Consider the following 12,275-nt stretch of genomic DNA (forward strand, 5'->3'; position numbering starts at 1 on the left):
ATTCAGAAATAATATTATTCAGTCCATCATAATTATTCTTCATTAAAATTTTGTTCAAAATATTCTGAGAACCGACACTCTTTTGGTATAGTAAATTGTTGTTTGTTGTCGTTGTTGTTTTTCACTCCAGCCCACTTGCCAAGTATAATATGTGCCATTACACCTAATCTAAGCCATGTTTTGCAAACAAAATAGACAAGTTCTTCACTCTAATGCTATTTATTTGCAAGAATAGCTGTTGAAAACACTGTACTGTAGCACACTGTTGCGCTAGCTGGAGTTTAACAGATTAAAGATAACAGTTAGGAAATTGCCCTGACATTGCTCCATCACAGTTTCACTACAACAGAGACAGCAATCAGTGTCTGAGTGAAACAAAGTGATAGGCATGATGGGCTCTATTATTTTCACTAGACAGAAAGGTCAGTGCACACACACAAGTAATGAAATGATATTGAGGTACTGAGTTTGCTCGTCAGTGCTGTTCTCATCTGACTTTTGCTTCATTTTGCTATGAAAGCATTCCTGAGAATCAGGCTTCTGAACTGGCTGACGCGCACGTCAGATTACATTCATTGTTCAAAATTTCATTTTATTTTACTTATTAAATGTGATTACCATAGGACTGTGTGATAATGCATTACTTTAAGCATTTGAGTGAAACTGAGCCCATTATATGAACATAAAGTCTTTGAGAAGACCTGGAGTCAGACGAATTTTAGAAATAACTTTTCAATATATATGTAATACGTTTCAAGACCTCCTTTGGTCAATGATCTTCATGGTTTCACATAAAAAAGGAAAAAAGTCCAATTTACATGTTGTCAATGTTTTTATTTAACACATTAGTTAAACATCTACTGCCCATCACTTTGGCCCAATAGCAGGACCTGGCAATTGTTTTTTTTTTTTTTTTTTGAAAAATTAATCTGCTTTTACCCAGAAGATTTTGACAGAATGCAATCCACTGCAGGTGCCCTTATGTTTAAAACATCAGCATTGCATTGATAGGCTATGAATTATGAGTCTCAGGTGGACTTTATGATCTACACTGCCCTGCAATGCAGGTACATTGGTCATGAGTGACAGTAAAGTATGCGTTTTTTTCGGAGATCTGAGGTATTAAGTTGAACGGTTGTGGTTCTCTAGGCACTTCTGCATTTTGATGTGTGTTATTTTGAATTGGAGAATACAGATATTGGCTCTAGAGCAGGCAGAAAATGCTCATTATTTATTAAACAGATATTTGGTTTAGTCTTGGCCTGGGGTTTGTGTGTGTATGTGAACTAAGTGAGATAAACTTTGAGAGATCTTCACACACATGGACAGTACAGTCCAGTTTGAATGTGATTTGCTGTGTTTTAGAGAGATGCCAGTTCACCTTGGCAACACCTCAGAGTGCTAGAGAGAATGAACACTGTATGATCATAACAGTAGCATTCCCCAGCCATCCCGTGTTGACCTATACACTAACACTCATCTTTGTCCATCTCTTCTACTGTCTTTTTCTGATTCTTATCTCCTGTTTGTGTCACTGCAGCTTAAACTCTTATTCTGTACATACCAGTGTATATTGTGCACTGTCCACAAAACAAGTTATTATTTACTTTATAACAGCTATAAACACATCACCTGGCTCTGTTTTTATCTCTCATGAAGTTAATATGACAAAAATGCAGCTTGTCATGTTACAAGAAACAGAAAAACGCAGATTGTCGGAAAACGTAACACCGCCAGATCTGTGGTATCATTTAAATCACTATGAAAGTAGCATGAAATCATTCAGTGTTTGTATTAATTTAACATTCATATTTGTGTTACAGGACCCTGCCACCCAAACCCCTGCCACAATGGAGGCATTTGTGAAATCAGTGAGACCTACAGGGGCGACACATTCATCGGTTATGTCTGCAAGTGTGCGCCTGGCTTTAACGGCATCCATTGCCAGCACAGTAAGATCAATGATCTTTTAAAGAAAATCTGTTGTGTGGCTAATAATTTATCAGATGGACGAGTGGCTGTGGCATAACTATGAAATTATAACACACACACACGCACAATTTTCTCTTTTTTAATAGTACGTACAAAGACGGATGTTTAGAATTAATTGATTTGTTACTGGCCTCCAATTGCACATATGGTGAAAATAATCTAGTTATAGATATAGGTAAGATTAGTCAATTTTTCCAAATCAAGATTAGGTCTCTAACAGTTATGTGGGTGGGTCTGATGTTTGAATAATAATAATAATCATCATCATCATCATCATCATCATCAAGCCACTTGAATGTAACAGAGTCTTTGAGTGTTGTAGTTCATGGAGGACTGAAGTTGGAGAAATGTAGTTCATGGAGGCAAAGTTTGTAGGCAGCGGTGTGTTCTGGGAGTTTCATGCTGATTCCAGTACTAACATGAAAAAAAGACGTGACAAAAAAGGTCTCCCTACTTTTACCCACCAATTAGAATCACTGACTTGTCGGTGACATTTCTGCCAGGGTTTTGTCGTAATATTATTACTGAAACAATTTAGTACACTTGCATTCGATTTAGGCCAAAAGCTATCATTTCAGGAGAAAATGAGCATGTTAGAAACATGCCTTCAGCTCTCGGGAGTCACAAACAAAGACATGTCCCTGTAACATGCATTTTGGGAATGTTTGATTAATGATTTACAACTCTACATCGTTCTGATAACAATGAGTTGTAATGTTCTTCAGTAAATATCAGTACAATATAATACTGTACCCAGTATATATTTGTACAGTATCGAAACTTTTTAAACAATTGACTAAAAAAATGTCTATACCATGTACTTGGTGTGAAGAGCGTGCTTGCATGTTAAATAAGGGAAAATGTATTAAGTATAGTGAAAGACAAAAAAGATGTACTTAACATGAATATTCTTTATAAAATAGTGCACGCTAGAACATGCTTATTGAGTGTGTCATAAACCCTTGTTGATTGGTGTGGTCTGATTCATGCAACAAGACCTTTGTGCCTTATTTGAACAAAAATAAATTGTAATTAGGCACCGATCTTTCTGTGCTTAAGGCTCAGGGCTACTGATTGGAAGGTTGAGAGTTCAAGTTATCTAACCTTGGCCACTGAGCACAGCCTTTAACCCTCAAGTGCTCAGCTCAGCGTTGCTTCAGATAAAATCATCTGCTGAATGAATAGACACAAATACAATTTATGTGGTCTGGTGGCCACAACACAGCATGAAACAATTTTCTCTCAAGCACATTTAACTCACTGGAGCAGGGAATGTAGTAGTGGATTAAAGTCTGCTCTTTTTCGTGTAATAATGTAGTCTAACTTATGGCAACACTTTATTTGGACAGAAGTGTTGGGGAAGTTACTCTGCAATTACAACTTGTCAAACTACAAACAGCTATAGCCAAACAATACTCCGAGCTACTCATGATTTAACCAGCAAAACTACAACCAACCGACCTTTTTAATAAAGTAGATAGCTACATTAAGAAAAAGTAGCTAACAATCACTAAAGCTTCTTTGTCAATCTGAGGAAAATGAAGTCTGACATTTGCAGCTAATTTATTGCACAAAATGCAATTTAAATGCAATACTATCCCATAACTATTAATAAGACTTAGTAATATAATCATGTAAAAGCAACAGATACAGTGAGAGCTCACTTCACTATTCTCTGTTAATGTTTGAACTATTTATCTAGTTAACATTAATGAGCTTGCGCTAGTCCATATACAGTTACATGCAATTAAATATCTGGGTTTGCACATGTGATGCAATATGCATACTAATTCTTCCCATTATTGCCAGCTATTAGGCTAAACACCTGAGGTCAGCTGTCATGCTCTGTCAAAACAGTTTTTTTGATACCTAATTCTATCACTCTTTGATCACACTCTTAAATTACCCAGCTAGTCAGGAGTACCCAAACCTTTTCAGCAAATGACCCCAAATTTTCGAAAACTCCAAGCTTAGGAGTTTTTGTTCAAGCTTTATTATTGAGGAATTATTGTAACCTTTGATTATCTATTGTTCCATTGAGTCCTCAATCAATGTTGTTGACGAATTAATGGAGGTAGATAGTACACAGAGAAATGGGTCGATTAATTATTAGAATATTTATTGCTGAACTCCAACAGTCATGTGTCAGGATAGCCAAAAATTTAATTTGATTGGCTTGTTTGAATATGATTCCCGCATTTCAAAATAGCAGCACCACATAAATGTAGTTTGAGCAATATCCATAATTTTATTTATTTATTTAATAAATAAATAAATAAATGAATAAATAAATAAATAAATAAATGGAATCTAATTCCTCATACAATCCCATTTGTAATCAAATGATATTAGCTTGGGAACCCCTGAAATAGATAACAAAGAACAATAACAAACAAAGAAAAGATTAGCTTTAAATTGGTGCTTAAAGTTTTAGATGCTGTCAGTATTTTCATTTCCATTATGAATAAGTTAAGCTACAAACAAACAAGTATCTGATGCTATGTGAATCTGTTACGCTTAGAAACATTGACAAATATGGCCATGGATGTTCAATCATTTTATTATCACTAGTAGAAAATATCCTCTGTAGCTGTTGCACAATGCTGTTATTACAGACATGTCCCTACAGGCCAAGGCACACACCTACATGTGTTCTGCACTAATTAGAAGTATTGAACTCAGTTCCTGATGGATGCACCTGTTTGCACATTGTGATTTGTTTGGTTTAAAAACAATGTTGAACTGGTTATGTGAAAAGGGAAAATGGCGTATGGTGTAATCCTGCAGTAGTTGAATAATTGATGGTGTTGACAAAAAAGTCTATAATTAAGTGTTTGCACATTATTAAATGTTCTCTAACACATAAATATCAAATTGTCAAAAATAATATTTATCTTTAGACAGTATCCGACACCAGCTTTACTACGATGAAAAAAGTTGGTCAATGTTATATGATATAATATGCTGTATATTGCATCCCATTGCACTTTTTATATACACATATCTATCAGTATTTAAAAAAAACTAACCAATTAGGATGCATAGTTTATATTTCATAATTTCATGCAAAACTGCATTTGTTTCTATGTGACTTTTGTGGCTTTCCATAGTCATGGCTCCACCTTGCATACACCAGCGTGTGATAGTGATACCAAGAGAATCCAAGTGTCTGACAAGTGTAATGTGTCAAGGCTACACAGTTACTTTTGTGAAAACCTATCTAGTTTCTGGAAAAGCTACATTATTTTGAAAATAGCTTAGCTACTGCCATGCTACTAAAAATGGAATTAGACTAGTAGCGTGATTATGTGTACCTAACTAATCTCCAACTCTACAAACCCTGTTTCAGTGAACTGGTGCTCAACAACAGGTTAAATGAGGTGTATTTACCATTCAAAATATCAACAAAGTCCAGATGGACTGAATTTGAAAGTGTGCTAGGAGTAGGGATGTGTTGAGAGTCTATAGTACACATCAAGAGCTTTAAACCGGACTTTCTAAATGTAGTGAAAGCAAAGGAGACAAGCAGATAGTGTATAGATTATTGACTAAACTCCACAACCATGAAAAGGATCATGCAAATACAGTGAAAGAAAAACAGTGACACCATTGTAGTCTATAGAGTGTGAATAAATTATCTATTAAACATTAATAGCCATAATGTGATGGTGAAATTTTTATATTTTCTACTAGCCAGAGGTGGAACTGCAAACTACATGAGTTCTCATTACAGTATTTGAATGCAACCTTCACTGTAGCAGTACTCTATTGAGTACATGTAAGTCATAGTGCTTTTACTAGAGTTTTTAAAAATAAGATATTCAACTTTGCTACGTTTATATTTCACTGCAAATTATTCATAAAATATCCAAATTTGAACCAAATCCTGACATTCCCTAGGTGAAGAAATTAAACTTGCATATTTAGACATATTTAGGCAGACTGACTCCAAGGCAAGGTGAAATAATAACTAAAAAATGATTCCATGTAATTTAGGTGAAATATATTGATGGTATTGTAAAAATAAAAAATAAAATAAAATAAAAAATAATTTAAAAAAAGGATTCATAAAATAAATAAATAAAATCCAAATTTTATACTAAAAAACAACAACAGATTTTTCATGTTTTGGCTATTTGACATGCAATGATTATTTTTTCAGACTTTCACACATTGTTTAGATTAGTTGATTGGCTGGTTGCTGACGGTTATCTGACAGGTTGTTAACACCCTATCAATGGTTTTTGGATAGTTCGTGGAGTGTTCCCTTTGCGTGAGTTTCATGGTATCGTAAGTCTGTGTGAAATCACGTGACATGGTGACATGGCATTTCGCACATCATTTGATTATAAAATGGCACCTGTAAACACCTCACCACGTCCTGCAGATGAACTACTGAGAGCATCCTGAGCAGCTACATCATTGTCTGGTTCGGAAATTGCACAAGATCCTGCAGCGGATAGTGAAGGCAGCTGAGAAGATCGTTGGGGTCTCTCTTCCCTCCATCATAGACATTTACACCACACACTGCGTCCTCAAAGCCACCAGCATCGTGGATGACCCCACACACCCCTCACACACACTCTTCACCCCCCTGCCGTTTGGAAAAATGTCGGGCCCTCACGGCCAATCTGTATAACAACTTCTTCCCCCAAGCCATCAGACTCCTCAAGACTCAGAGACTGGACTGACACACAGTCACACACACACACACACACATACACACACATACTGAACTGAGCACCATTCCACTCCCATTGCAATTTTGGCACATTCCTGCATTTTCTCTACTGCAATTTGCTGTTACGGTACTTATAAAAGATATTGTATTTAATTTCTTGTCACTATTACACACTTTACCTGTTTACTACTGCAATAACTGCTATGTCCATATCTGGTATAAGCTAATCTGCTGAGTACTAAGTCATAGCATGTTATGTTTACATTTACCTTTTAAAATATATTGTTACTCTTTGGCCCCTATCTTTTGCACCGCCTATTATATCAGACACTTCCACACCAAAACTGTGTACTGATCAGCGATACATTTTCACTTACTGTGCCTACTGTCCTGTTTTAGTAGTACTGTCCTGTCCTGTGTTAGCGCACGTTCACATGTGCACTTTATGTAAAATAAATGTGTAGATCTTATTTAGTTCCATGTCATCTCATGTGGTTCGTGTGGTGTTTTATGTAGCACCATGGTCCTGGAGGAATGTTGTTTCATTTAACTGTGTACTGTACCAGCTGTATATGGTTGAAATGACAATAAAACCACTTGAACTTGAACTAGAGGCTGATGACGTGGTTTACAGGTGCCGTTTTATAATCATGTAATGTGCGAAATGCTACGTCACCTAACCACAGGCCTATTAATAGGCGTGATTTCACACAGACTTCAGATACCGGTCATGCGCAAGGGCGCTTCCCATAGCGTGAAGCTCACGCAACTTCTCGTACCCTTCTCAGGGAACAGGGTTAAATGCATAAGCCAGACATTTCCAGAGGATTATCCAAATTAAGTGTTACCCAGCTGTTTAACACCAGCCTGTTGTTCAATCATCACATCACACTGAGTAGTTTGCTGTCTTTGAATGTGACTTCCTGCTATTATGGATGCATCTCTTGCTCTCTAGAGAATGCTTCTGTCAGCAAGTGGAATTGCATCACTTTACTGTTTGTCAGCAAAGGACTACACAAAGTCCTGAAATTGCACTCCTTTGTGGAGTGCACACTTTAAAAGATGCGTCTCAACCACTTTATGATGTTGTTTCACATAACCTGTAATGCAGGCTTTTATATTATGTTTGTATCTGTGTTTATACCAGATGTACGTTATGTGTCTTCCTTGCAACAGAATACAGTTGTCCTTTTTCAAATAATTCTGTCTCTGTAGCTAATTCCAACATAATAGGAAGCATTTGTTCAGTGTGAGCATTACTGTATTTTTATTATATTGTGGGTAATCACCAACATTACAGACTTTATGTTCCTGTACTACAGTTATTAGATTTCATTGATAAAATGTCACCTTTCATGGGCCTGTTTTAACAACCCATTAAAGCTAGGTAAAAAAAAAAAAAAGTTTGTGTTTGTGCCACGTTGTAAAAAGAAATAAGAAAAGCTGAAAGATGAACCATAGGGAATAAGTATTAATTGTTTTTGTTCCACATTAACACGCTTTTAAGTTGCTGGGAACTGACTGAGCGAAAATGCTGAATGTAGTCTGTGCTGCTTTTCAGCCACTGGGAAAACAAGCATGGCCAGTAATAACTGGTAGTGATATCTGTGACAAGAAAACTATTACGGTTGAGCAATGCATTATATCACAAGGTCTCATCTAAGATGCAATACAATGCAGCTGTTGGTGTGTAAATAGGAGAATGGACTGTCTGTTATGGGCAAATTCACAGGGCCTTGCATAGTAGACACGCTACCTAATCTACGACTAATAATAAACAGCGTAAATAAAATTTTCTGTACCAAAAGAACCTTTGTGGCTCCCAAAGAAAATATTAGGTATTGGTCTGACCTTTTGTTTAATTTGAATCTGTCTTCAAAGATATAAGCATCAAAAGACTTTTGTAAAATTAGGTCAACATTAGCAGTGTCAGTCATTTTGTTCCAAAATGCAGCTAAACTGCTAGTTGAAGAACGAAGTGACAGCTAACTATCTAGACTCACAAACAACAAATAAACAACACATTTCAGAAATTAATGCAAATAATCAAACAGAATTTTATACTTATAGTTTAGTTGCATTATTTACAAAGTACAGCAATAAAAAAAAAAAAATAAAAAACTAAAAAAAAAAAAAAAGATATACTAGTGTGTTAAACTGTTTTGGATTTGGCTACTCAAGCTCTACAGCGACAATGGAATTCAGACTGCTATATTTGCTGATATGTTTAAGTTTGTGACCAACATTACATTCTTTATGTTCCTGAACTGCTGTGTTATTAGATTTTATGGATAAAAAGTCATCTTTCATGGGCTTGTTTTCACATGTTAAAGCCATCTATTAATGTTTCAATGATGAGGTTCTACCCCATTGAGGGGTCTACCAATCATAATATGGAGAAGCTGTGTATCTAAGTGAGACAAATGAAGACCGCACTGTCCAATAAATGTTGATATGCATTTTTCTATGCAAAACCAACTAACACTCCCATTCACCCCCAGAGACATACAGCGTATACCAATGGGAATTAATCGTTCATTGCATTGTAATACATTGTACTTGAATCTGCCATAAACACCCGAAGAAACACAATGCCTGTGATTTTCTATTGGAGCTGTGTCGGGGCTTCAAAGGAGATTTTAAGCACAGGCTGTGCTGTCTGTCAAATGGTTTGATTTAAATGAGCAGTGTGATGTTGCAGTGAGATATTTGATAATTCAATTCACTAAAATACTGGATTCCATCAAGATTGATGAACAATGTAGACACTCTGAGAAACATTTTAAAAGAAATTCTAGGGGAATCCGGATTTCCTGTGTTGTCTTAAAATAGTATCCTGTTGTATGCTAAGAATGGTGTGGGGCAAACCTAAAGGCATTTTAAAGGCATTTGTGATTTGCAATGTTTAAGTGTATCAAGAAAAAGGATGATAGAGTAAATACTCCACATTGATTGCATTTATTACACCCATGACGTATAGCAAAACATTGACTCAGTGTAATCACCTGACTCACCTTCCATTGATGCATGAATCTACAGTCTGGGCTAGAAAGAAATCAGCCCCAGTCTCACTTCTTCTAACAGCAAAAACTGTTGTGGGTGCAAAAAAAAAAAAAAGAAACCTTATATTGATGTCTTTCTGTCTTTGAAAGATGGAGGCTTTAATCCTGCTAGCGTTTAGGCCTTTACCAGCTGCCCCTGAGCATGATGATTAAGTGTGATACTTCACAAAATTAAGTAATAAGGAGAACTGTAATGCCACCCCTAACCCAAAGCTTCATAGCTTATCACTCAAATTTAATCAAGTGAATTGTTGTGAATTTTCAAATGAGAACATATTGTGAATTATGGTTTAACTGAAACTCATGGTTTTAACCCCCATGTTTTTAGATCGTATGCAAGTTTGATCATACAGTGAACAGCCACTGTAGTCCTACTCCATTATGAAGTCCATTTGAATGCATTTAATTATACAGCTTTGATGGATAACGGTCATTCTACTTCGATAGATCTTTGCATGGTAGCTGTATTGTGCTCACTTTTGCCTGAAAGAGGAGATCTAATTATGTGTCTCAGTCAGTAAGTATTTTTCTGTAGGCGTCTCGTGCAAAGTAGATACAATCATTGAATAGAGGCAGTTCCAGGAAATTGAGTCCATTTCTTTGTAAAGAGAGATATATTGTCCATTACAATGACAGGAACTACTTATGATATCAGGTCTAATGGTCGGCTCTTGTTTCATACCCCTTTGGTGAAAGTGTAAGAAGATCAGGTTTGCTGTTTCAATGGATTATTTTGGATGTAATCCTTTCTTGTGCCTTAAAATATTTGTTCTGTTTGTTCACCCACCAATGTTGGATGCCGTCCAGAATTTACATGAGTATATGTACTTTAAAAATGTGTTTTGAAAACCAGCATGAAAAAAGATTAACATGGTGTCCCCCTTAGCAACTCAATATTTCCAGAAAAAAAGAGAACTTGGATAGTCCAGCATGCTTTACCCTTCAATATACAGTCAGAACAATGCACTTTTTAAAACCCAAAATTGGCTATTCCTTCCAGCAGCAGTGGAAAAAAGAAATCACTGAATGTCTGAAATCAAAAATAAAATCAAGGGTTTGCATAATTTCTGCAATTAAATGATAAAAGAATTGTGATAATTATTCTCCAAAAATGAATGGCAACTAAGCAGACTAGCTGAGCTGCTGATCGGGACAGAGAAAGCTGAGTTCATCTGATTTTATCAGCAGCAATAAACCCAGTTTTGAATTTTCTACATTTCTGCATAAATATGACCTGAAAATATGATCATCAGATTTTCACACAACTCCTGAAAGAAGACAAAGAGCACCAATTAAACAAATGAGACAAAAATATTGTACTTGGTCATTTATTCATTGAGGAAAATGGTCCAATATTACATATCTGTGAGTGGCAAAAGTACGTGAACCTTTGCTTTCAGTATCTGATGTGACCCGCTTGTGCTGCAATAACTGCAATTAAACGTTTCCTGTAACTGTTGATCAGTCGTGCACATCAGTCTGGAGGTATTTTAGCCCGTTCCATAGTACAGAACAGCTTCATCTCTGGGATGTTGGTGGGTTTCCTCAATTAAATAGCATGCTTCATGGCCTTCCACAACATTGCTATGGGATTAAGGTCAGAACTTTGACTTGGCCATTGCAAAACATGAACTTAATTCTTCTTTAACCATTCTTTAGTAGAACAACTTGTGTGCTTGTGTTCATGGACAGACATCCTGAAATTTTCCTTTAGAATTTGCTGGTATAGTTCAGAAGCCGTTGTGTCTCAGACGCAGAAAAACTGGCCTAAACCATGATACTACCACCTCCATGCTTCACAGATGGGATAAGGTTCTTATGATTAATGCAGTGTTTTCCTTTCTCCAAATATAATGCTTCTCATTTAAACCAAAAATTCTCATCTGTCAACAAAACATTTTTTCAATAGCCTTCTCTTTATCACTTGTGTGAAAATCTGATGATGTGTGAAGTCATATTTATGCAGATATTTTGACAATTCTAAAGGGTTCACACACTTTCAAGCACCTCAGTACATTCATGATTACTGGAGTTAATGTGGATTATTTGATTTCATTTTGATTAATCATCGTATTTCAGAATCACATGCACCCTACAGTGTCCAGGAAGCTATTCAAGGCACCATTATCTGGTATTTACAGTGTGCAGCTTTCTTTTGTATGTAGCTATTTGTACAAAGAAGCTGATAAAATATTTACATATCTCAAGTACAGGCAAGCACCGAGTTTATATACACAATTTACAAAGCCATTGTACAAAGGTGACGTAAATAAAGTTCAAGGGCTGACATATAACTGAACATCCACATAGTACAAAACATAGAGTAATAAAACCAGGATAACTGCCTCCCTTATATTTGTTTTTAATGTGATGATGTCCTTCCAACTCTGCCAATACCCAGATAAATGGGTAATAGAGAAACAGAGAGAGATGGATGGAGGGAGGGAGGGTGCGAGAGAGACACATACAGACTGCCACAATACTTCCTAACATGAATTATAATATATAATTATTATTCTAAGACATGGGTTTTGTTATAT

At 36.0% G+C, this 12,275-nt stretch overlaps 1 protein-coding gene across 3 annotated transcripts in view; it reads left to right on the plus strand.

The window, feature by feature from the left end:
* Positions 1-12,275, plus strand: part of edil3a (EGF-like repeats and discoidin I-like domains 3a) — a 190,128-nt gene that overhangs the window by 72,085 nt on the left and 105,768 nt on the right. For all 3 annotated transcript variants that reach the window (XM_017452570.3, XM_017452571.3, XM_047149971.2), the window contains one exon: positions 1,824-1,952. In XM_017452570.3, the coding sequence (XP_017308059.1) occupies positions 1,824-1,952 (129 nt within the window). The remainder of the gene's footprint in view (positions 1-1,823; positions 1,953-12,275) is intronic.

The sequence above is a fragment of the Ictalurus punctatus genome, chromosome 22 (assembly GCF_001660625.3).
Source record: "Ictalurus punctatus breed USDA103 chromosome 22, Coco_2.0, whole genome shotgun sequence".
Classification (NCBI taxonomy): domain Eukaryota; kingdom Metazoa; phylum Chordata; class Actinopteri; order Siluriformes; family Ictaluridae; genus Ictalurus; species Ictalurus punctatus.